The 26543-nt window shown below is 48.1% G+C and overlaps 1 protein-coding gene across 11 annotated transcripts in view; it reads left to right on the top strand.

Moving 5' to 3' along the window:
- Positions 1-26543, top strand: part of TNS1 (tensin 1) — a 1530885-nt gene that overhangs the window by 1425037 nt on the left and 79305 nt on the right. For 9 of the 11 annotated variants that reach the window (XM_069227070.1, XM_069227066.1, XM_069227068.1 and 6 more), the window contains one exon: positions 592-678. The exons of the other annotated variants lie outside the window; for them this stretch is intronic. In XM_069227070.1, coding sequence (XP_069083171.1) covers positions 592-678 — 87 coding nt within the window. The remainder of the gene's footprint in view (positions 1-591; positions 679-26543) is intronic. 11 annotated transcript variants of the gene reach the window in all.

The following is a 26543-nucleotide window of genomic DNA, read 5'->3' as shown; positions in this document are numbered from 1 at the left end:
CATTCCCATACACTGAACCACACTCTAACCTATCTCACATATCACTCACTCATAAAACCACCACTCCATTCTCCAAAACATCTACCAAACGCTCAACTTGTTTTCCTCTCATGCACCAACTACGCTCCAATGGTATCTCAATACGTACCCGCACATGCAATAATTACTCCGCCCTTTCATTCATACATGTATAAAACTGTTTACTTTGAACACTTCCCACTCACCCATATACAACTACAATCATCTTTTGATCCATTCACATTTACCTTTTGGCACAAACATCCATACTCCATCCCATCTTTGTACCTACCCATTCTTTCATTCATCGATCGATGCATACATCAATCCATTTTTTCCACTCACTGTCACTGAACCATGTGCCTACATAACTCATCATGGACACACAAACCACCCATCCATGCATTCATCCACCCCTTTCTACAAAACCACTCATCTACTCCTACCATAATTTTTACATCCATTCCTACATCATTCAATTTTTCTATTCTCTCATGCTTATACCTTCCCATCACTGTGCTGTCTCTTCTCTGTCCTCCTCCCTGTGGCTTGTTGTCCTGTGACTCCTGTCAGAGTACAATGCCAAACTCCGGAACATCCGGAAAAGCATGAAAGCCACCAATCCTTCTCTCCAGCGTCAGCGATCCTTCACCTTCTCTGGTTTGTTCCATTCCTTCCTCTTCTCTTGGCTGCTTCATCTGCATGGTTTGACATTCCGCACCTGCATGCCACATTGTCTTTATGTGTAGCCTTTGGGGCACAAGAACAGTGATGGGGTCTCGAATGGGGCTGATCAGATTGGTACTCTAGTCATTTAAGGGATAGCATAATTTCACCTCCTACTCAAGGCAGTTCTGTTGCCAGGTAGACCAGTGGTACCCGCAACCATGTTACTGGGGCTCTGACTGAGGCACATCCCCAGATGAGCTATTGAGATTGTGGCCACTTTCACCGAAGACTAAGCAAAAACTGAGATTCAGACCAATGCCACCTAAGCCATTTAAATTGCGACCAGTGCCACTTATAACCAGGCTATGATATTCCAACAATGACATTCAAAATAAAGCCATTGAGATTAGGAGTCATGCCACCCTGGCCGATACCACTGAGATTCGAACCATCTGCGCCCATTATAATGGTAGTGAGACGAGGGCCCATGCCAACCAAGACCAAATTAGTCTGATGCTGGCCAATATCAATCAAAATAATGCTTTTGACATCCACACTGATGACACCCAAGTATACACCACTGTCATTCTAATTATATACGCTAATTACAGAGCTATCAAGATTTTGACCAATGCCACCCAAGACAAAGCAATCTCATTCAAATTAAAGCTTTGGAGGGGTGCGAGCTATTGTGTCTCTGACCATTGCTTCCCAAAGCCAAATTATTGCCATTCCACGGACTAATGTACTTAGATTCTGGCCAATGCCAATCATGAAAAAAGCTAATGTGATAGAGACAAGAACAACCAAAATCAATCTTTTCTCCATGCCACCCAAGTCCATTTTCACAATGTTGGTTAGAGCACTCGAGATTATTTCACTTGGATGCAAGTTATGCCACCCTATGACATCTTGTATTAATCTTGTATTAATGTGGATTTAAGTGAACAGAATAGCTTCTTATGTGTCTACTTATAAAAAAGGGTATATCTATTTCAACAGCGGGTGCACCACAAAGAGTGCTAACAGTGATGCCAATCACAGCACGACCACGACCGGCTCCTTGCAGGGCTTGTTGGACCACGCAAGACATTTGCAGCAATGGTTACATGCCCAAGACCTGTGCCACTCAATGGCGTTTATATCATTTGATACACTCTCACTGCAGGAATGGCTATCACTGCAAACCAACATGCTCCAATGAAGGTTGTACCACGAAGCCTGATTCATTCCAAAACTTGTTACATCACCCAAGACCAGCTCATTGCAATGATAGCGACACCACTGCAGCTTGTTGCGATGATGTCTCTAACATCAAACATCATTTCAATGATGGTTACACCCTCAAAATCACCCCACTGCATGGCTTGTTACACCCCTCCAAAGCATCTCATTCAGGTTTTGATGTTCTCTGCCTTCCAGTTGAGATATGTAATACTGCCCAGGACCAACTAAGTCCAGCTGCTTGCATCACTGGTTGCATCACCCAAAACCAGCTCACTGCAGTGATGGTACCACCATCAGAGACCAGTTCCTTGCATCACTGGTTTCATCACCCAAAACCAGCTCACTGCAATGATGGTACCACCATCAAAGACCAGCTCCTTGCATCACTGATTTTATCACCCAAAACCAGCTCACTGCAATGATGGTACCACCATCAAAGACCAGCTCCTTGCATCACTGGTTTTATCACCCAAACCCAGCTGACTGCTGTGGTGGTACCACCATCAAAGACCAGTTCCTTGCATCACTGGTTAAATCATCCAAAACCAACCAGCTCATTGGAGTGATGAAACCACCATCAAAGGCCAGCTACTTGCATCACTGGTTGCATCACCCAAAATCAGCTCACTGCAGTGAGTACTACCAACAAAGACCAGCTACTTGCATCACTGGTTCATCCCCTTAAACCAGCTCATTGCAGTGAGTGTACCACTATCAAAGACCAGCTGCTTGCATCACTGGTTACAGCCCCTAAAACAAGCTCATTGTGGTGATGATAACAGCATCAAAGACCAGCTGTATCACTGGTTACATCCCTCAAAACAAGTCTTTTTCAGGACCTTTATGCTATCCAAACCCAGCACAGCGTGATGTCAACTACCCTACTCCACCCAAAGCAATGCATGCAATGCTGGATGCAAAACCAGCACAGTGTGATGCTGAATGTGACATACAAGACAAGCTGCTTGCAGTGATGGCAGAGTCACCCAGGGCTATGAACAGATATTGTTTTGTTTCCCATTGAAGACCAGGATATCGAGATGTAGGTGATGGTGTACAAAGATGGCCCATTGCATCACTGCCTGTGCCATACATACTGACAACACCTTCTAATGCCCCCTAAATAAGCTGTCTTATCTAGCTGATGTGGAGGACCAGGCTAGCTAGCATAGTTACGGGTAAACATAGTGGCAAAGAGTCCACAGCTTAAACAGAGAACACTGTGCATGGAGCTTAGAAATATCAATTAAGAAAATATTCATATTCAGCTATTAGTATTGGTTCGGCAAGTATCAAAGATAGGGCCTAATTTAGATATTAGCGGGTGGATTACTCCATCACAATCGACACTGATATCTTGTCCACTGAAATCTAAATCCCATTATATCTTATGGGAATTAAATTTCAGCAGACGAGATATCCGCCACTGCTATGAGTAACCCATCCGACGAGTTCTAAATCAGGGCCATAGTTTGTTACCGACTTTTATTTTAAATGGTTCTCCACTTAATGTATGAATCCCTTCGACCCATTGTTCTGTGAAACAGACTTTACATGCAAAGTGAAACAGAGATGAGCTGGTGGGTCCAGGGCACCCCAGCTCCCCTAGCTCTGCCGCTAGTCACGTTAATATTACCTGTCCCTCCTTGGCCCACTGTCCCTGGATTCTCTGACTTGGGAACTCTGCTGTGTCTCCATTTATTCATCCAACACACCTGTTGTGTGGTTTCATTTCTAACACATTGTGTTGAGCCTGCTGTAACCCTGAAGCATCTGTGAATTGTGTGCTGAAATCTTCAGGGGGTTTCTGCATTTGATGTAGACTTGATGTGTGCATGTTTTGCAGTGTTTTGTTTTGCACATGTTTGTTTGCATGAAGGTTTGACACACATCTGAGGGGTGGGCCTATAGAGAGATTTACATATATTGAATGATGTGTCTCCAAGGCCACTAGGGTAGAGCTCAGTCATGTGCTGGATTGAGCTAAGATGTGACTGACTCTGCCCCAGCCCTAGCAGTGTCCAGAGGTCTGTCCTTATGGGAAATACCCGTTTCCACACACGGGCCTGGTTACCTCCGATACTACTGTCACAAATGTAAATCTCACACGCGTGTTTGGCACTTAAAGCTCCCTGTTGGCGTCTCGCTGCACCTACTGGTCGTGCCTGTGTGCTGCATTGAAAATGTGATAACTGGTCATAGTGCATTAGGTGACTGAGTGTTTGAACTGAATATTGTCCATGTGCACTCGCTCGGTGCGCCCCTCACGGTGACACCAGTCACCTGGAACAGAAATGATCCAATCATAAATTGTCTGGATGATGGCATCCAACTGGGATTTGATTGGAAGATGGGTCCAGGGATGACCCTGTTTGGAGCGTGGCTCACGTTGCTTTGTAATGCGTTTCCTCTTCCGGTCACTATGGTTCCTCCCTATCTGTCATCTAGAAAGAAATCGGAGCTGAAACCATAATTGAATGTTGGATCAAGCAAAGATATCGCCAAGTGAGCGCTCCATTGCATTACAGTTCTGTTCACTCCCAGGACAAGTCGGGCTTCCAGTGCTCTCAAATATCTGCCATGTTTCTTCAGCTTATCATTACAGATCTGTGTTCTTTAAATGTCCCCCAGGCTGCATTTTGTAGTTAATCCGTGCTCTCGCCAGCTCTCGTTGTAAAATGCATGAGCACGTTATGTTACTGGTAGTGCTGCGTTCCCTTAGTACAGCTTCGAAGCGCTATTGGAGATTTGGTGCTTTGAGGGGTCACCTTATAGCTGCAGGAAGCCTGAAGAGAAAACAAAGCCACCTTCAGAGACTAACTGTATGCATGTGTCAGAAACAGAATTATTACTTTGGAAGCAGGTAACTCTAGCAATTTAATAAACACAATCTATTTAGGTCTCAACACATTTCCAAGAGAAGCGCTTCTCAGCCCCACATAGCAGGCGACCCCTCAAAGAACTGTGTGTTATGTTCAAGCAGTATCAAAATGCCTTAAAGTTAAACATAAACTACCAAACCAACTTAGAAAAAAAAATCTAATGTAATTACATGTAATCTAAATGTAGGAAAAACTATACACAAATTATCAATATCCGATAAGAGGAACCGGAGATATTGTTTTTAAAATTTAAGGCAAAATTATTATAAGATTTGCAGTAACACTGAAGAACTAGAAATGACTCAGTTTCTGTGCTTAATTGAAAAATAGCCCAACATGGCCCATTGTTGTACCAGAAACGAAAACCTGTAATTGTTTTCAGCAAATTGTAATGCTACACTGAGGCTGGGAGGTCATGGGCAGAGTCAGTAATCTTTCACACTTGTTCATCCAATGCTTGCAATCTCCAGGGATCTCTTCTGCGGCATTCCAGTCCCAGGTCCAAGTTTGAGACAGACCTCTCCACTCTCGCTTCTTGCTACAGCCAAGGGTCACACAAGTTTCCTGATGCTGCGAAAATCAGTCTTGGTTTCTTCTACAGCCCTCAGATCCTCAGGGCTGTCTTCCAAGCGCTAGGTCTCCCTCCAGAGAAGGAACCTGCAGGACCAGTGCTCAGATGGCCAGACCTTGCTGAGAGGGCATAGATACCTTCCTCCTGCCATGGCCAGGCCATTGAGGAGGGTTGTTATGAAATCAGCCAAGGATCAGTATTCAGTCTCTTCTGGCTAGGGTGACCAGACGTCCCAGATTTCCCCGGACAGTCCCGATTTACAGGGCTGTCCCGGTGTCCCGACGCTTCTCTTGATTTTAAACAAATGTCCCTGTTTTTGGGACAAAAATCCGATTTTCTAGGGAAGCATAAATTCAAGGTATGCTCTCCTTTAACAGACGCCTACAAAGTATGCAATAATTAAAGTAATGTATCTGTTACTCTTAGGCAACACAGTCCCCTGTCTGCTCCCAGCAGAGAAACTGAGTGGGGAGCAGAGAGAGGTGGGTGGGGGCAGGTTGGGGGTGCACATATATATATATATAACCACAGTGTACCGTAAGGAGACTGCTCGTAACAGTGTACTACATGGCAAAAGTTTTCATCCCAAACACTTGGTAAATAGTATCCCCTTGGGGGAATTTATCAGAATGAGGAGAAATTGTTCTCATGAAAGGGATTTACTAATGAAATTGGATGAAACATATGAGAGATTTAAAACTCGAGGATATAATGACAAGATCCTTAAAAGTAACATGAGTATTATTCAATCCAAAAAACGTGAGGAGTTTTTGTTTAACAAAAGAGAAAGAGAATCTGAAGAAAGAGTGCGAATGATTATGCAATATACCAAGGAAAGCACATTAATTAAAAACATTCTGTGCAAACATTGGGGAATAATAGGCAAAGATCCGGATTTGGGACCCATAATAGGTTCGAAACCCTTGTTCTCATACAAAAAGGCACCCAGCATTAAGGATATATTGGTTAAAAGTCATCTTGTGCTAGAAAAAGATAGCAATTGGCTGGAGGCGGAGAACAAGGGTTTCGTCAAATGTAATTCCTGTAAAGCATGTAAAATAGGGCAATCAATGAAAAAAATCAATTTACCAAATGGTCAGGAATGGTTCATTAAACATAAAATTACATGTGAAACAAAATATGTAATCTATATAATAGAATGTCACTGTGGTCTAAAGTACATTGGTAGTACAATCTGTGCGCTTAAGAAAAGAATCCTTGAACATATCGGAGCTATTACTCATAAGGACTGTACATATGCGACAGCCAGACATCTACAAACACATACATCGAATGATTGGAGGACACTAAGATATTATGGTATAGATCATATCCCAGATCATGAAAGAGGAGGAGATCGAGTAAGAAAGTAGAGGCAATTAGAATCGAAATTCATAATTCGAATGAAAACCAAGGCCCCTTTAGGGATGAACGATGATGAAGAACTTTATGTTCATCTATGAGTGTATAACTCAAGCAGCACAGATGAACTGTTTGATTAGTTGAGTTCTTAATTAATAACCATCCTAATTATCATTGTGAGCATTGGATATAAATTAAAACATTTATTTATTTATTTTTCTTTGTTTTCAGAGCAAGTCCTGATTTATATGAAATTAGCAAAATTTGTAATAATAATTAAAAAAATTCTGTAATAGTATTACTAGAAAAAGTGAGTTAAAAATACCAGTATAGAGTTAATTAAGTTAATGGGAAAAACTGGATTTAAATTATATATAAATAACAAATGAAGTAAATTTGCTATATAATTATCTTTTTAGAATGCTGGAATTTTATTATGATTGCACTTTCATTGAGAATAGATTGATTGCAATATTATGTAACTCTGAGAATTTGTATTGAATATTTGTTTAACTACAGCTCCAAGCATGCATTATATGGGTATAATACTTTCCACTATAAAAGGAACTTGCTTTGTGAATTGTTTGTTGAACTTGACAAAGACCATCCGGTCGAAACGCGTTGTTCTGCTTTTTTTGTTTCAAATAAATTCAAGAATTACTTTACCCTGGTGGAGTGCACTGCTAAATTTTTGATGAAATATATATATATATATATATATATATATATATATATATATATATATATAAACACACATTCACAATGCTATGCAAAAAAAAAAAAAAAAACGGGACAGGCCAGATATAAAAGAAAGTCCTTCTTTTATGTCTGACCTGGCCCGGTTTTTGCTCCTCAAGATCTGGTCACCCTACCTCTGGCAAACCAGTTCTACCCCAGTGTATTCTCAGGCAGCACAAAGTGCACTTCTCCAGTAAAATTCCCACTGAAGTTATTAAAAATCTGATCTGAAAAAAAAAGTTTTATGTTTGCTCTGTCATTTTCCTATGCTAGATTAAAACAAATGGGAATGTATTCATAACTATTCTTACTCAGTGAAAAGGTGTTTTGCATCTATTTACCGTGGAGTATTTTCCCAACCTCTAGCGTGCTCCAGTTTGCCCCACCTCTGAGTGTCTATATGGTACACTATAACCTTGTAAACATGGTTTGCTGACTAAGCTAATCTGTAAACAGCTTGCTGAGTTACCTGATTTATAAAATACTTTTTTTCCTACATGGTTAAGACACTTTTCATGGCCAGGGTCACGGCAGTACATTTAAAATGCAACCCAGCCATTGCACAATGGTGCTCTTAGGAGCTATACATTTAAATCTCAACCCAGCCATCGTACAATGGCGCTCTTAGGAGCTATACATTTAAAATGCAACCCAGCCATTGCACAATGGTGCTCTTAGGAGCTATACATTTAAATCTCAACCCAGCCATCGTACAATGGCGCTCTTAGGAGCTATACATTTAAAATGCAACCCAGCTATTGCACAATGGTGCTCTTAGGAGCTATACATTTAAATCTCAACCCAGCCATCGTACAACGGTGCTCTTAGGAGCTATACATTTAAATTGCAACCCAGCTATAGCACAATGGTGCTCTTAGACACTATACATGTTAGTCATATGTGTGGGTGGTGTAAATACACCAAGCAGCCCATATATAACTTTTAACTTTCTCACCCCTGGTACATTTACAGCACCGCCTGCCATGTCCTGACTGGAAAGAGAAGGCACTGGATTGAAACCAGTGTTACAGTACAGTTTTATGGACAGAGCACTTGCACTGTGGCACTGAATGGCTGGTACAGCGCAGAGTCATAATTCTGCAAAAGTATTGTTAAATAAAATGCAGAGTATCTGGGGACAGCATGCAAAAAGGTGGACGTCTTACAGGTTGCATATGTATACATTCAGAAAATACAAAAGGAATCCACTGATATCGCACTAAGGGCCAGATGTAGGTACTTTGCAAATTGCATATGCGGTCGCAAATGGAGTTGCAGTTACCATCCACTTGAAGTGGATGGTAACCCACTCGCAAACGGGAAGGGGTCCCCATGGGACCCCTTCCCCTTTGTGACTGGACCCCATATTATTTTTTCAGGGCAGGTAGTGGTCCAAGGTTTCGGATTTTTTTTTAGATGCAGCTCGTTTTCCTTTAAGGAAAACGGGCTACACTTGAAAAAAAAAAACTGCTTTATTTACAATCAGTCACGGACATGGAGGTCTGCTGACTACAGCAGGCCTCCATGTCAGTGAGTGGCCATAGTCGCTATGGGGCCGCAATTTGCGACCCACCTCATTAATATTCATGAGGTAGGTCTTTACGACCCCATAGCGACTCGCAGACGGTGTCTGAGACACCGTTCTGCATTGCAAATTGCGAGTTGCAAATTGCAAGTCGCAATTTGCAAAGTACCTACATCTGGCCCTTGCAATATCGGTGGATTCCTTTTGTATTTTCTGAATGTATACATATGCAGTTAGTGGGGTATCTGGTTATTGCCTTCCCCCTTCCAACCATGGTAGGTAAAGGCAAATAATTGTGACTTGCATAGAATGTGTCCCACAATTATTTGATTTTACAGTCAGTCGTGAGAGGTCATGACTTCTTGGCCTACATTAAAATATGTCACCGCTCTGATGAGATTAGTTTTCTCTTAAACCTCCATGATTAGCTGAAGCTGGGGGGGTTTGCTCTGCCTGGTGCATGTGGTTATTCACATCTCCTAGCTGACCATTCTAGATACAGCCAAGCCTTATTGATCTGCCTGGAAAAGTAGTCAGCTGGATTGCTGCTTTCTCGCCATCTATGAAAAATGAATTTAGAATAACTATAATTCTACTGATACATTAGTCTAGGACTGTCACTGCTGCCTTCTGCATATCATATGAATAAACCCTGGGTTTCACTGAAACCGCTGCACCTGCGTTGGTAAATCTGACCTCCAGGGTAACTAAGGTGCTGTGCCCTCAACCATGGTAGGTGGACCTCAGGAGGACCATGACTTCCACAACCTTTGACCAGAGGATCTTGTGTCCTCTCTGACCTCTGTGACACAGATGCTCATGTGCTACTAATCTCCTCCCAAGCTAGGGTAGATGATCCTAAGGATGCTGCAGCCTCCCTCAGCTCCAAGGTACATATGCTCCCGTGCACTCAACCTCCTCACCATCCAGTGTCAGGTGGATGGTGCACATGTAGGGATCGATCTTCACATTGTTCTTGGAAACTCTGAAGAAGGGCAGCTCTGTCCTGAAGCCACAGTGTCTGCCCCAGGTGTAACAAGGGTTGCAGGGAGGAAAGCAGCACAAAAAAAGTAAAAATAGCTTGGAGCCAATATTTATAAGGCTGAAATCGTGGATCTAGTTAAAACCAGACCTGGAACTGATCTGTTGCTGGCAGGATTGGGGCTGAGGTGGATCTGGAGCTCGCAGATCTGGAGGTTCAGTGCTTAATTTCTACAAAAATAAGTGCTAGGGACTGAGCTACCTCTTAGGATGCCATTGCAGCTTGTACCCCCACTGCCCCTGCCAGTGATGCAAAATGACACTACTATCAAACTTGATGTGCAGCTATTATTATTATCTAATCCATATTAGATGTCTATTAGATGTTTTCAGAGGTGATCCTCTGAAAACAGGCAGACAGCTCCACCATGTGGTGGACTGTCATAAAACAAATGCTGGTGTTAGGAATGTAATCAATCAATCAGGAATTTGTAAAGCGCACTACTCACCCGTGAGGGTCTCAAGGCACTGAGGAGGGGAGAGGGGATAAGGAGGAAGGTGGTAGGTGCTGCTACTGCTCGAACAGCCAGGTCTTGAGGAGTTTCCTGAAGGTAAGGAGGTCTTTGATCTGGTGCAGGTGTGTGGGAAGAGTGTACCACATTTTGGCGGCGAGGTGCGAGAATGATCTACCGCCAGTTGTAGTTCTGCGGACGCGTGGGGCGGTTGCGAGGGTGAGGTCGGCGGAGCGGAGATGCCGGTTTGGGGTATAGAAGGAGAGTTGTCTGTTGAGGTATTCTGGTCCGGTGTTGTGCAGTGCTTTGTGAGCGTGGGTGAGGAGTTTGACGGTGATTCTCTTGTTGACTGGGAGCCATTGCAGGTTTTTCAGGTGGTCTGTGATGTGGCAGTGGCGGGGGATGTCCAGGATGAGGCGTGCGGAGGCGTTCTGGATGCGTTGCAGCCTCTTCTGGAGTTTGGCCGTGGTTCCTGCATAGAGGGCATAGAGGAATTAAGTGCAAGTGCTGAGCTACAGAAAATAGCAATACAAATTAAGCGCTGTGGAGGTGGAGTTTAATAGCAGGAGTTAGTAGGAGGAGTTGTAATGAACTTGTGGACTGGTCAATGACTCTAAATATTGGCAGAACAGGAAATGCACAACAAGGGGCAGGTGTCTGATCTAGAACCACCTGACAGTGAAGGGCTGGTCTCTGAACAGGGTGCATTAGAATGGTGTTTATGTCTGGCGGCCATCTTGGAATAGTGTCTGTGTTTGGTGGCCACCTTAGAATAGAGGTCAAGAGAAGCAATTTTCATAATGATCTTATGACTTCCATGACTTCTATGACACGTGCACTCGTGTGCTCTCAATCTAACTGCCGTGCAACCTAGATTTCCTCAGCTATAAGGCATATATGTCTGTGCGCTATTGCCCACAGTGGCGCCTATTATTTGTGGTCTCCTCTTCTGCGCCATCAATGCTACATAGTCCAGAGGCATCAGTATCAGATCTCAGGCAAGGGAATTCATTTAACTTACCAGTCAAAATGTAAAGGTTTGTGCCCAAGGTCACATGGTGTGACAGCCAAGTTCTGGGAATATGGCTAGGGACTCACTTGGGATGTATAAATTGACCCCAATCGCAGCCAATGATCAGAGAAAGAGAACAAACTTAAGAACAGAGTAAAGGTATTTCAAAATACTGGATATCTCCCGCGCTTTTGGAGACTGCCCCCTGTATGAAACTGTTGCATGTGCACTGTCTGCCGTGTGCCTACTGTTCGGTAGCCTGACATGCTTGTCCCTCCTTAAAACACATTGCATTTGTGAAGAAAGCCAGAGTCTCCACGAGACACGCCGTGTGATCTTGAGCCAATATCGTCATCTGCTTGTCTCTTTGTTGCCACACTGCGAACTGATAGCGTTTGTCAGCAGGGGCTCACGTGGCATCGTCAGCCTGATACAGGAGTATAAATAAATGTATAGCAACCGGCCAGGGGCGCAGCTCAACACTCCGCGTGAGTCTGCCATGACGCCTTCCGCGGCTGGCAGCGGGGCATCTTGGTATTTGTCTGTGATGCCCAGCAGAGTGGCTCTGGTGCAGCGCTGGCCCTGGTGCAGCGCTGGCCCTGGTACAGAGCTGGCCCTGGTGCAGAGCTGGCCCTGGTGCAGGTGCAGAGTGGCCATGGTGCAGAGCTGGCCCTGGTGCAGAGTGGCCCTGGTGCAGAGCTGGCCCTGGTGCAGCGCTGGCCCTGGTGCAGAGCTGGCCCTGGTGTAGAGTGGCCCTGGTGCAGCGCTGGCCCTGGAGCAGAGCTGGCCCTGGTACAGAGTGGCCCTGGTGCAGAGCTGGCCCTGGTGCAGAGCTGGCCCTGGTGCAGAGTGGCACTGGTGCAGCACTGGCCCTGGTGCAGCGCTGGCCCTGGTGCAGCGCTGGCACTGGTGCAGAGTGGCCCTGGTGCAGGTGCAGAGTGGCCCTGGTACAGAGCTGGCCCTGGTGCAGAGCTGGCCCTGGTAAAGAGCTGGCCCTGGTGCAGCGCTGGCCCTGGTGCAGCGCTGGCACTGGTGCAGAGTGGCCCTGGTGCAGGGGCAGAGTGGCCCTGGTACAGAGCTGGCCCTGGTGCAGAGCTGGCCCTGGTACAGAGTGGCCCTGGTACAGAGCTGGCCTTGGTGCAGAGTGGCCCTGATGTAGTGGCCCTGGTGCAGAGCTGGCCCTGGTGCAGAGCTGGCCCTGGTGTAGAGTGGCACTGGTGCAGAGTGGCACTGGTGCAGAGCTGGCCCTGATGTAGTGGCCCTGGTGCAGAGCTGGCCCTGGTGCAGAGCTGGCCCTGGTGCAGAGTGGCCCTGGTGGAGGTGCAGAGTGGCCCTGGTACAGAGCTGGCCCTGGTGCAGAGCTGGCCCTGGTACAGAGCTGGCCCTGGTGTAGAGTGGCACTGGTGCAGAGTGGCACTGGTGCAGAGCTGGCCCTGATGTAGTGGCCCTGGTGCAGAGCTGGCCCTGGTGCAGAGCTGGCCATGGTACAGAGCTGCCACTGGTGCAGAGCTGGCCCTGGTGCAGAGTGGCCCTGGTACAGAGCTGGCCCTGGTGTAGAGTGGCACTGGTGCAGAGCTGGCCCTGCTGCAGAGCTGGCCCTGATGTAGTGGCCCTGGTGCAGAGCTGGCCCTGGTGCAGAGCCGGCCCTGGTACAGAGCTGGCCCTGGTGTAGAGTGGCACTGGTGCAGAGCTGGCCCTGGTGCAGAGCTGGCCCTGATGTAGTGGCCCTGGTGCAGAGCTGGCCCTGGTGCAGAGCTGGCCCTGATGTAGAGCTGGCCCTGATGTAGAGTTGGCCCTGGTGCAGAGCTGGCCATGGTACAGAGCTGCCACTGGTGCAGAGCTGGCCATGGTGCAGAGCTGGTCCTGGTGTAGATCTGGCCCTGGTGCAGAGCTGCCACTGGTGCAGAGCTGGCCATGGTGCAGAGCTGGCCCTGGTGTAGAGCTGGCCCTGGTGCAGAGTGGCACTGGTGCAGAGCTGGCCCTGGTGCAGAGTGGCCCTGATGTAGTGGCCCTGGTGCAGAGCTGGCCCTGATGCAGAGCTGGCCCTGGTGTAGAGTGGCACTGGTGCAGAGCTGGCCCTGGTGTAGAGCTGGCCCTGGTGCAGAGTGGCACTGGTGCAGAGCTGGCCCTGGTGCAGAGTGGCACTGGTGCAGAGCTGGCCCTGGTGCAGAGTGTCCCTGATGTAGTGGCCCTGGTGCAGAGCTGGCCCTGGTGTAGAGCTGGCCCTGGTGCAGAGCTGGCCCTGGTGCAGAGCTGGCCCTGGTGTAGAGTGGCACTGGTGCAGAGCTGGCCCTGGTGCAGAGTTGGCCCGGGTGCAGAGTGGCACTGGTGCAGAGCTGGCCCTGGTGCAGAGTGGCCCTGATGTAGTGGCCCTGGTGCAGAGCTGGCCCTGGTGCAGAGCTGCCCTGGTGCAGAGCTGGCCCTGGTGTAGGGTGGCACTGGTGCATAGCTGGCCCTGGTGCAGAGTTGGCCCGGGTGCAGAGTGGCACTGGTGCAGAGCTGGCCCTGGTGCAGAGTGGCCCTGGTGCAGAGTGGCCCTGGTGCAGAGCTGGCCCTGGTGTAGAGTGGCACTGGTGCAGAGCTGGCCCTGGTGTAGAGTGGCACTGGTACAGAGCTGGCCCTGGTGCAGAGCTGGCCCTGGTGTAGAGTGGCACTGGTGCAGAGCTGGCCCTGGTGTAGAGCTGGCCCTGGTGCAGAGTGGCACTGGTGCAGAGCTGGCCCTGGTGCAGAGTGGCCCTGATGTACTGGCCCTGGTGCAGAGCTGGCCCTGGTGCAGAGCTGGCCCTGGTGTAGAGTGGCACTGGTGCAGAGCTGGCCCTGGTGCAGGACTGGCCCTGGCCGTTTTGGGGCAGCTGGCATCTGCGCTGAGCCCGGTGATGCATCGCCGAGATACCCTGCACAACCCACTGAGCTATCCTTGCTCGAATGTACGGGAAAGCTGACAGTGCCACTGATCACGTGGTACCTGCTTTGTGGTTAAATGAGACATGTTCATTTCCTCACTTGCATCTGTGAGTGGTAAAAATGCCTCGCAGGTTCCGGGGTGGAAGAAAGTGCTATAAACGCATCTAATGTAGTTCGATGGGTTGCGGCCCTGTTGCAGACGACAGCGACGAGTCTCTAGGGCTCGGGTTCGAATGGCCATCTACCTTTCAGGGCCCATTCTGTGAATGGTCAGTGTTGGAGCCGGTTTCCCACCCAGGCCTCGCCCCAAAGTGTGCAAGATCACACCCGCCAGGTTCCGTCGAGGAAGGAATAAAAAACAACTTTTTTTGGCGGGAGGGCTTTGGCGTGCCGGGAGGCGCTCGGTGCGAGTTGAAAGCGCGCTCCAACTTGCTCGCTTTTTATTACATCCAAAATACCGCCCGATTGAGGTTTATAATGCTGGCTCGGGAACAATTACTCCTTTTGTCTGTGGTGGAAGGAAGAGGGGGCGGGGGACCGAATGTGACCCCCGGGAGCCAGGCCTGGGATGGAGGCAGCGAGGAACATTGCGTTCCGCGGATCTGAGCCCTGGCGAGGGATGGCTGCGAGGCGGGGGCCTGGTTCCCACAGAAGGGGCCCCTCGCCCCAATCCGACAGCATCAGTCTCTGAGTGACTCACATTCTATTTTTGGATATATTTGGTGTGTTCTGGACCCGGTGGCTGGAGCTAAGATTTTACTCATCATCCGATGTTGGGGCAGTGAGGGAATCCCCGACACGTCCTGCATGTACCCCAGATCCTGGGACCTTAATTAGCGGTGCCGCGCATTTGAACTTTGGAAAGCTTCGTTTTTTTTTTTAGTAAACTTTGCCAGTGTTTTCAAGGAGGCAACGTTTACATTTTGATTTAAAAATAAGCCTGTAACAATAGATGCCATGACAACCATTTCTACGAAATTCCACTGTTAGTGGAATAACTAGTGCTTCAAAATAACATCGTTTTTCCGTCAAATGCTTCTGTAAAAATGTTTTTGCAAAAATTTTCACCCACAAGCAAAGATGTGCCACGTTTAGAAAACAAGGGTACTGGTTTAAAAGCTTTGCAAAACTTTGTGGGTCCTATTATCATTCCACCCATCCCTGGTATGAATGAAACAGATATGCTTCCCTTCTGAAGGTACCCGAACGTACCCCTCTATTGTACTTAAATGGGGTGCCATCAGTGCTCCCCAACCTGGTCTGCAGTCGAAAATTGAGGAAAAGCTACCTAACTTTTTGGATAACATATGGCTGGATTTAAAGTTTAGCGGATGGGGTTGCTCCGTCATAATTGTGACGGATATCTCGTCCGCCGTATTACAATTCATTTATAGGCTATGGAACTTGTAATTTGGCCGATGCGATATCCACCAGGTTTGTGACGGAGGAGCCCCTCCGCCAAACTATAAATCAGTTCCATAGTTAATCCCTAATACATTTTCCGAAGACTCTAAGGGCCTGATATAAGAGGCCCTAGCGCTACCTTAGCACCCCCATAGTGTCATTTGTTTGACACTAAGGTGGCGCTAAAATGGCTTTTTACACACGCCATATTTACAAAGTGGCTCAACGTATGCACTGCGCCACATTTTAAACCCTTGCGCCTCATTATGCCTGCGCCAGGCATAATGTATGCAAGAGGGGCGTTTCACTTTTAGGAGGGCTGAAAAAATGGCACAAGGAAATCTAAGAGAGTTTCTTGCACCAATTTTTTGGGCACTTTTTAAGTGCCGGTGAGTCATTTTTAGGACCGAAAGATGCTCTAAATGTGCATAATTAGATTACCACACACTTATCCGTATTTGTCTGATTTAATGTAATTTACACATTACTGATGTTGCTTTATATTAAGCATATTTAAATAAGGACCTTGGTTTCCAGCTGTTACATCTATGCTCTCCTAAGCCAGTCAACACACTGTGGTCCTGTGATTTACCACCCACTGCCAGCTCAGTGTCCTTGCCATCCCTCAGGGTAAAGGACTGCCCCTCCAGTTAGATCTGTGCCCACTCTAACATATCTTAAAGGGACAGGAAAGGTTTAAACTTCTCCCACAAACTTGAGGAAAAAGATAGAAATATCCCTCTTTGAGGAGGAGGGTCATGTGTACTGATTTTGTCCAAGGGGTACTTCACACCAATGTGTCCCACTAAGGGATGTCCCACCTACAAGGAGCAGAGAATCCTGTGACTTGGAATAATGTTGGAACCTTTGCCCATTGAACACCACAGGCAACTGGTGCTCGGAGGGGTTCTTAGCAGGGAACAATGACATGAGTAGGGGTTCTGAGCGCACCACAGTGCACAGAGTGAGGCTTTAGACAACAGATTGTCAGGGGGTGAGGGTTCCAAGCAGGGCACAGAAGGCAGAGGCACATTGGCATATTGTCACTGGGTTGACCAGACCCATCCATATGGTCGAGTGTGGAGGCAGGAACAATTTCCTGTTACACAAAGGAACAATAAAGCTTCCCTGTTTTAGGTCTCACCTGACACAGCACATGCACTGTCTCTTGTAAGATATTAGTTACTGTGCTGCCACTGCAGTGTCTGCTCACCCATTTCTCCTGTTTCTGACTTAGACGGGTGGAACGTGCACTGTTCTAAGTATGGTCAGTGCTAGGAGGCTCTTAGCGCTGACTGGTGTCCTCCAGATCTAATTAGGCTAAGCTCTTGGTGGCCAGTCCGCCGGTGCAGTCTTTTCCTGTGACAGTCGTCTCACTGGGGAAGTCTCATTGGACACAGGTTGCATCTTTCATTGACCTACCTGCTTTCCCAGAATTCCTTAAATCCCTTGGAAATTTAAACCTTCCCAATCCAAGATGGCCACCACTCTGTTCCCTTCTATGGAGTCTTTCCACACCAAGATGGAGGACAATTATTTTGCCATTATTTCCTGTCTTAAAACTAGAAAAGGGAAGAAAACGTTCTATTCCATACTTCACAATGTTTCAAGCTTCTTGTCGTCAAGTTTCTTTGCCCTCAGATCCTTTGGTAAATTCCTGGTGAATCTCTTGCCTGTTACCTGACTTTAACTTCTTCCTTCAGTTGCTGCTTTGTTTTCCAGTTTCAGCCTTCAGCTCCTGTCTGCTGTTTTCTGGTGGCTGCTTTATCTCATGCTGTTGTCTATCTCCAATGCCACTCCACCTGGCTGGCTTTGGAGCCTCACCATCATCTAAGACAGTGGTTCCCAACCTTTTGATTTCTGTGGACCCCCAATTTAACATTAATGGAACCCAGGGACCCCCACTGAATCATCATTAGAATCCGGGGACCGCCGCCTGAGTCATTACTTGAAGCTGGGGACCTAATTTGTCAATATTTGTTAATATTTTTTAATTTTCTAGGCTTTCGCGGACCCCCGGAGAAGGCTTCACGGACCCCCAGGGGTCCCCGGACAACAGGTTGGGAACCACTGATCTAAGAGATTGTTTTGCTTTGGGCTTTTTTCCTCCTTGGGACTCCATCTTGTGTGGGGAGGGGCATCTTTTTCTGGATGCTACCTACTGTCAGCAGCAATACTAGAGTGGTCACCCTTACCTCTGGCACAGTAAGACGATAAAGACCTGGATGCCTATGCCTTGAAGCAACTTAAGAGACTCCACCAGGTGTCATCCACCTGAAACTTACATGGGCCTTACAGCCCACCCATTGCTTATCATTAGTTGGCTCCATAGTCACTCTCATTTTCTTACTTTTCTTTGGTCAGAACATGCTGCTGTCACTTCCTCTTAGTGTGTTTGTACCTCCACTGGAGCAGTGCTTAGTACTTCTTCCTTGCAGAGTGTCCTTCAACTGCTCGCACAATCAAAGCAGCTTTTTTGCTTTTTTAGTTGCAACACTCTGTAAGAGTGCATGTGTTTCCAGGTTGTCTGTTCCCCCATCCACTTCGTGTTGTTGTTTGCACCCCCCCTCCACGTTGCTGCTTGCAATGTCATTGTTCATTGCTTTGTCCTTCCCCAACCTCCCAAGTTATTGCTTGCCTCTCACTCCCTGGCCCCTGCTGCATCGTTGCTTATCCCATTCATCTCACCCGCCCACTTTTTTGCTTGCCCCGTAACTGTCGCCTGCCCTATCTCTCCTGCTCCGTCCCAATGAGTTGTTGTTTGCCCTGTTTTTGCCCCATCCCTCCTGCCCATCCACATAGCTGGTTTCCCTGTCCCACTTAATAGTTGCTTGCCCCGTCCCTCTTACATTGTTGCTTGCCCCGTCCCTCATACATTGTTGCTTCCCCGTTCCTCTTACTGTGTTGCTTGCTCCACCCCTCTTACATTGTTGCTTGCCCCGTCCCTCTTACAGTGTTGCTTGCCCCGTCCCTCTTACAGTGTTGCTTGCCCCGTTCCTCTTAGTGTTGCTTGCCCGTCCCTCTTACAGTGTTGCTTGCCCCGTCCCTCTTACAGTGTTGCTTGCCCCGTCCCTCTTACATTGTTGCTTGCCCGTCCCTCTTACAGTGTTTCTTGCCCCGTCCCTCTTACAGTGTTGCTTGCCCCGTCCCTCTTACAGTGTTGCTTGCCCCGTCCCTCTTACAGTGTTGCTTGCCCCATCCCTCTTACAGTGTTGCTTGCCCCGTTCCTCTTAGTGTTGCTTGCCCATCCCTCTTACAGTGTTGCTTGCCCATCCCTCTTACAGTGTTGCTTGCCCCGTCCCTCTTACAGTGTTGCTTGCCCCGTCCCTCTTACAGTGTTGCTTGCCCCGTCCCTCTTACAGTGTTGCTTGCCCCGTCCCTCTTACAGTGTTGCTTGCCCCGTTCCTCTTAGTGTTGCTTGCCCCGTCCCTCTTAGTGTTGCTTGCCCCGTCCCTCTTACAGTGTTGCTTGCCCCGTCCCTCTTACATTGTTGCTTGCCCGTCCCTCTTACAGTGTTTCTTGCCCCGTCCCTCTTACAGTGTTGCTTGCCCCGTCCCTCTTACAGTGTTGCTTGCCCCGTCCCTCTTACAGTGTTGCTTGCCCCGTCCCTCTTACAGTGTTGCTTGCCCCGTTCCTCTTAGTGTTGCTTGCCCATCCCTCTTACAGTGTTGCTTGCCCATCCCTCTTACAGTGTTGCTTGCCCCGTCCCTCTTACAGTGTTGCTTGCCCCGTTCCTCTTAGTGTTGCTTGCCCCGTCCCTCTTACAGTGTTGCTTGCCCCGTCCCTCTTACAGTGTTGCTTGCCCCGTCCCTCTTACAGTGTTGCTTGCCCCGTCCCTCTTACAGTGTTGCTTGCCCCGTCCCTCTTACAGTGTTGCTTGCCCCGTCCCTCTTACAGTGTTGCTTGCCCCGTTCCTCTTAGTGTTGCTTGCCCCGTCCCTCTTACAGTGTTGCTCGCCCGTCCCTCTTACAGTGTTGCTTGCCCCGTTCTTTGCAAGACAAATCCCTCCTGCCCCCTCCTGCATTGATGCTTGCCCCATTGTTGCTTACCCTGCCCCCCACATTTGATGCCTGCCCCCTCCTCCTGCCATCTTCCACATTGTTACTTGCCCTGTCCCTCCCGCCTCTCCTGCTTTGTTACCTGCCCTGTCATTGTAGTTTGCCCTGTCCCTCCCATCTCCTCATGTGTTGTTGCTTGAAACATACTCCCATTAGCGCTTGCCCCTGTCTACAGACATATATTGTACTGGACGTTGCATATGGGGGGAGGGAGGGGCCGGTGTGCGGGCTGACCTACCTGAGGTCAGAAGGAAAAAGGAATTTACATATTTCCAAAAGAGATTGAAGAACATGGTCTTTCATTAACCCATTCACTTTTAGTGCAGCTACTGTAAGGTTTTAGTGCTATATTAATGCTATGGGCTGGGCTGAATGAGTCCCTAGTCCCATGGACTCCTAATTCAAGGTTCAGCAGCAGGCGTGCATCAATTAGCCCAAGATGACATTGAGTTAAGTGGTGAAGCAGGGACTTGAAGACACAATTCTACGCCGTGTCTCTTTTCGTAGCTTTTAGATGCCACCCGTGAGGGTCCCCTTCAAGCAGTGCCTTATCCTACATGGCAGTTCATCACACTAGCAGGCCAGTCCCCACCACCCTGGGAGTCGAGGAGGGCTCCCTTTTCTTTGTTGTATATACTCTCCAAGTTTCCTCAATCTGTGTCAGGAGAGGATGAACAAGTCCCATGTGTTTGTGAGGGCCTGGGCCACCCTTTCTGCATATTAAAAACACCCACACAGCTCATGCCCAGCCAAGAATCTGCATTCCGCCCCTTCATTCACAGGGCTCTCAACATGCTGCATTAATATGCCAAGATCTGCACAATGAACAAGTCTTCAGCTCAGGGGCAGAGCTATGAACCCTGCCCACAATGCACGAGGCATCTCCACAAGCACAGAAGATGCTTTTACCGGCCTTTGGCAGCTCTGCCTTTTAACTTGATAAAGATATGTAGCTGAATGACAGGGAGGGAGGCCTGAGCTCTCCCAGGCACCCATGACCCGAGTGTTTCTTCTCCAGGGATGCAACTGTGAGAGGGGAATCTGCAATGTCAAACTGGTGACCAAGCAAATCGGTGACCAGGCAAATAAGTAACCAGACGAACAAGGGACCAGACACATTATATTTTAAGATAGTTGCACTTTATTGCTATAGAGCTCTGGACCATCCTATCCAAGGGATGCCAGAAAGATCCACATGAAACAGGGAAGAAAGGGGATTTATTGAGCAAGGAAAGAGAAGATGAACAAAGCCCAGGTGACGAGAAGAGCCTCACAAGGATGGGGCTTAGAGCAGGTCCACAAAGCCATTCCTAATCCCCATTTCCATCCAGATAATAAAATTAAGGCTCAGTACAGCAGGTGAAAGTCACAAGAGTTGCCCATATCAGCCCGAAGTTAGGTTTTTATATCAAAAGTTCTGTGCAGGGAAGGAGTTTGGGACAGTAAGGTTGAGATGCAAGTCAAGATTTAATATAAAAACAGGCTGTTTAGTGTGGGACAAGCAGTTGCGGCTCGTGGGAGGGATAAAGGGGCGTGGTGGCGGGGAACAGAAAAAACAAAATATAATAATTTAAGAAAAAAACAACGTACTTTTCTTGCCACGTCGCAACAATCCTCTGTCCTCGACTGCAGTTCAGGCACAGGCTCCCAGCCTGCCCTGCGTCCAATCCTCACGCTGCTTTCATGCTGCTGGGAGCATGAAAGCAGTGTGAGGATTGGACAGAGGCCCAGCCAGGGCGCTCCGAGGCAGACTGAAAGTCTCTGCATGCTGACTCCAACTTGGCAACGCAGTGCCTGCATTCCTGGGTTGGAGACAGCCTAGTGCGCCCAAGACGGCCGGCCAAACATACATGCGCACTGAGGAGGAGTACAGTACGCCTCCACGCTCGTCACTGCCCGTGGCCCCGCCCCTTTTATAAGAAAATGATAATTAACACATTTCATTATCATTTTCTTGGAAAAGGTTTGCAGCTGCTGCTGGCAGGGGAAGGGGATGATGCTCCCCCATCATAGCGGAGGACCCACCCCTGGGGACAAGCCCAGAGTAACCTTAAATTGTAAAAACATTAGCCAAACCCAGGATGAGCAAGGTAGGACATTGTCCTACTGAAAAACCATTCCATCGTACACAGAGAAGTGGAATTGAGACTTTCTGCATAATGAGCTACAACGGGTTGTGGGAGGCTGGGAGATCACATATACTCCAGAATTACCTGGTACCCCCTCTTCACCCTTGGAGAAATCAAGATAACAGTTAAATGCTGAGACTGGCAGATCAAGGAGCTACAGGTGTAATCAAAGATGGAAGGAGAAAGGTGACTGAGAGCGAATGCCTCTTGACAAAGCGTCGAACAGTCACTGAACCAGGGACCATTGCAGCAGCCTGACGAAGGTAGCTCAGAAGTGAGTGTTTGAAGTCTAGGAACCTCTTCTGTCCATCCATAGTCTAGCCAACTCACTGATTATGTTTTAAATATTACTGCAGTTACTACATGTTGCCCTGTTACTTCAACAACAGAACAACCTCACTACACATACACCTCTGCTTTGTTACTCAACTCTCTGTCCACTATAAGCTTTAAAACAAAGTGGTACATTCAGAGGGATAGGCCAAGGTGGCCGAACGGTGAAGGCTTTCACTTCTGACACTTGCCCAGGAGACTGCAGTATCAGAGACATCAGTAGGGCTGGTAGACACCCATCTGACCTCCACAAGTTCTTACCTCTTACTGCCCCTCCTTCCCCAGGGGCTGCTGTTACCAAAATGTTGGGTGACTGTCATTTCAGCATATAGTGGGGAGGCCACCTGGTGAGTGGTTGGAATTAGCCCCATAAGCTCCTCCAGAAGATTAGAATACTGGGGTGTTCCAGTTCTGCGCGAGATGTAGCTGGCCTTAGCACTGAAGGCTCCGCCCATTACCACGAGATATATAGAGCGCAAGCGAGACATTCTGAGGAACGCAACGAGGATCATGTCTAGACTGACTTCTTAAGATTGCTCCGATGACATTCACTTCAGTTGACCTATAGACGTCCATCCTTCATCATCTAGTCACTCATCCATCTCTTGTTAATTAACCATGTGTTGTATATATAAACACCCACACATGATGTACGCTCAGACCAAGGTCATCTTTTATTTCTCGAAGTGGCCACCTGAAACTTCACTCTCTTGTCTTGTCTAGTGTTTGCATGAGCCATTCCACCTGGTGAGAAACCTCAAGCCTATTGAAAATGATGCAGTAAAATTAACACACAAGTGAAATGGACAGGACAGTTGGAGTGTGAAAAGCATCGAGATGTGGAATTTGTCCTGTGAACATAAACATGTTGCATTGTGCAGTAAATATTTCAAAGTGACTTCTCTTGCTGCCTGAGTTTGGATGGATGTTTGTTGCGGGATGTACTTTATAATGTGACTTTAACAGAAATTACAGTTTTAATGTGTTTTCACAAAGTTAAATAAACCCAAATGATGACCTGAAACAGAGAAAATATCAAATTACTTTTGTGGGATTTATGTTTCACAAGATAAAATTTCAGATAAAAATTCTGAACTCATTTGCTTTGTGCATAGATGAGGTGCAAAAGGTGAACTTGCAAAACCAAAGTTTTGCAGAGATAAGGGTCCTAGGGCCAGATGTACGAAAAAAGTAATTTGCGACTTGCAAATTGCGAGTCCCTGCGACTCGCAATTTGCAACTCGCAAATTGCTATGCAGTACGGTGTCTCAGACACCGACTGCAACTCGCAATGGGGTCGCAATGACCCACCTCATGAATATTCATGAGGTGGGTCGCAAATTGCGGCCCCATTGCGAGTATAGGCACTCGCTAACATGGAGGCCTGCTGACGTCAGCAGGCCTCCATGTTAGCGACCTGCTTGTCAATAAAGCAGGTTTTTTTTTTTTAAAGTGTAGCCCGTTTTCCCTAAGGGAAAACGAGCTGCACTTTAAAAAAATCCGAAACCTTTAGTTTCGGTTTTTCAGGGCAGGGAGTGGTCCCTTGGACCACTCCCTGCCCTGAAAAATTAATATCTGGTCCAGTCACAAAGGGGAAGGGGTCCCATGGGGACCCCTTCCCGTTTGCGACTGGGTTACCATCCACTTCAAGTGGATGGTAACTGCGAGTAAAGCGGCCGCAAATGGAATTGCATACCAGTGCGAGTCGCTAATAGGAAGGGAACACCCCTTCCTATTAGCGAGTCTGAAATGCATTTTGCGAGTCGGATCCGACTCGCAAAATGCATTTCTGCATAGCAAACCCACGTTTGCGAGTCGCAAACGGCGATTTTCGCCGTTTGCGACTCGCAAACGGGTTGCTACATCTGGCCCCTAATTCTGAAAAGAGCTCCACAATCGTGATGGAGGCCCCACAGTCGCGGGGAGTTCCCACACTTGTGGCGGGACTTCCATGCAGTGGTTTTCCATTGCGGAAGTCCTGCCACGAGTGCACATTTCCTGTCAGGAGGAGTTCTATGAGAATGAAAATAAAGGGCCTGATTCTAAGCTTGGCGGGCGGCGGGAGCCGCCCGCCAAGCGGGAACCGCCAGAAGACCGTACCGCGGTCAAAAGACCGCGGCGGTCATTCTGGGTTTCCCACTGGGCTGGCGGGCAACCGCCAAAAGTCCGCCCGCCAGCCCAGTGGGAAACACCCTTCCCACGAGGAAGCCGGCTCCGAATGGAGCCGGCGGAGTGGGAAGGTGCGACGGGTGCAGTTGCACCCATCGCGAATTTCAGTGTCTGCAAAGCAGACACTGAAATTCTTTGTGGGGCCCTCTTACGGGGGGCCCTGCAGTGCCCATGCCATTGGCATTGCAGTGGCCATGCCATTGCCATTGTCGTGGGGCCCCCAGGGGCCCCACGACACCCCATACCGCCATCCTGTTCCTGGCGGGCGACCCGCCAGGAACAGGATGGCGGTATGGGGTGTCAGAATCCCCATGGCGGCGCAGCAAGCTGCGCCGCCATGGCGGATTCCCATGGGCAGCGGAAAGTCGGCGGTACACCGCCGGCTTTCCGCTTCTGGCCGCGGCTGTACCGCTGCGGTCAGAATGCCCGGCGGAGCACCGCCAGCCTGTTGGCGGTGCTACCGCCGACCCCGGCCCTGGCGGTATTTACCGCCAGGGTCAGAATGACCCCCAAAGTGTGCAGAAAATGATTTCACAAGGTGCAGGACATCTTTACTTTAATAAATGTGAAGTTGAACCATGAAACAACCCAAACTTCATGAGGGCCGGAAATCAGCAACACTGCAAAGTTCACGAGTAGAAAAAAACAATTTGCACCAACATGCTATGGTCATGGAACTCTGAGGTGACGTGCAATATCCTTATAAAGTATGATTGGTGATACTTCACTCCAAATAAAACATGGTCAGAGCATCAGCCTTTCCATGAGCCACTTAAATCTGTGGTTTAATAATAAAACCCGAATCTGTACTGTGAAAGTAAACACACATACAAGCAGTTAGTATTTTTTTGCAAAAGAAGATATTCTAATCCGTTTAATATGAGTTAGGCTAAAATGCTGTGCCTCAGCTTGTGTAGAAACCTGCAGAGATTCTATCTTTCCTGCAATTACCTATAGTGAAGAAAAACTAAACATATAGCTATAAGCATTTCTTTCTGTAGATACATTTTTCTTTCCCAAGCAAGATATTAGACGAAGTAAAATCCAGGTCTGGTTTTCCATATTTAAACTGTAGCTGTAATTATACTCCCTGACCACACGGTTACCAGATTTGGAAATCTAAAAACCAGAACATTCGGCAAACATGCAGAAGGACTGCATTTTTACATGTCAGGGGGCGCATGAACATAGAAACACACACCAGGAGACACTAAGGAACTAAATTAAAAGCAACTTTTAAACCAAGCCCCATGGGAGGTAATTAAATTGTGTTCTAATTAGAGCTGCTAACTCCTCCTGCCTCTGAGGACATAAATACTGCCCTTCCTCTGTTTTCAGTGGATCCTTTTTAAAAACCGGCAAATGAGTAAATTTATCAAAATCTGCCGGGACAGCTGGTGAAAAACCAGGAGTGCCAAAAACCGGGACTGCCCCAGCAAATCCGGGATGCCTGGTCACTCTACCTGACCCGCCTTTCACCCTGGCTGCTGGCTCTCAGAACTCAACAGTAATAACTTATTACAGTTGAGAAGATATATTGGGCCTGATTCTAAGCTTGGCGGGCGGCGGGAGCCGCCCGCCAAGCGGGAACCGCCAGAAGACCGTACCGCGGTCAAAAGACCGTACCGCGGTCAAAAGACCGCGGCGGTCATTCTGGGTTTCCCACTGGGCTGGCGGGCAACCGCCAAAAGTCCGCCCGCCAGCCCAGTGGGAAACACCCTTCCCACGAGGAAGCCGGCTCCGAATGGAGCCGGCGGAGTGGGAAGGTGCGACGGGTGCAGTTGCACCCGTCGCGAATTTCAGTGTCTGCAAAGCAGACACTGAAATTCTTTGTGGGGCCCTCTTATGGGGGCCCCTGCAGTGCCCATGCCATTGGCATGGGCACTGCAGGGGCCCCCAGGGGCCCCACGACACCCCATACCGCCATCCTGTTCCTGGTGGGCGACCCGCCAGGAACAGGATGGCGGTATGGGGTGTCAGAATCCCCATGGCGGATTCCCATGGGCAGCGGAAAGTCGGCGGTACACCGCCGGTTTTCCGCTTCTGGCC

This window comes from Pleurodeles waltl, chromosome 3_2 (genome assembly GCF_031143425.1).
Source record: "Pleurodeles waltl isolate 20211129_DDA chromosome 3_2, aPleWal1.hap1.20221129, whole genome shotgun sequence".
NCBI classification, from domain to species: Eukaryota; Metazoa; Chordata; class Amphibia; order Caudata; family Salamandridae; genus Pleurodeles; species Pleurodeles waltl.
This window is presented reverse-complemented; position numbering and strand designations above follow the sequence as displayed.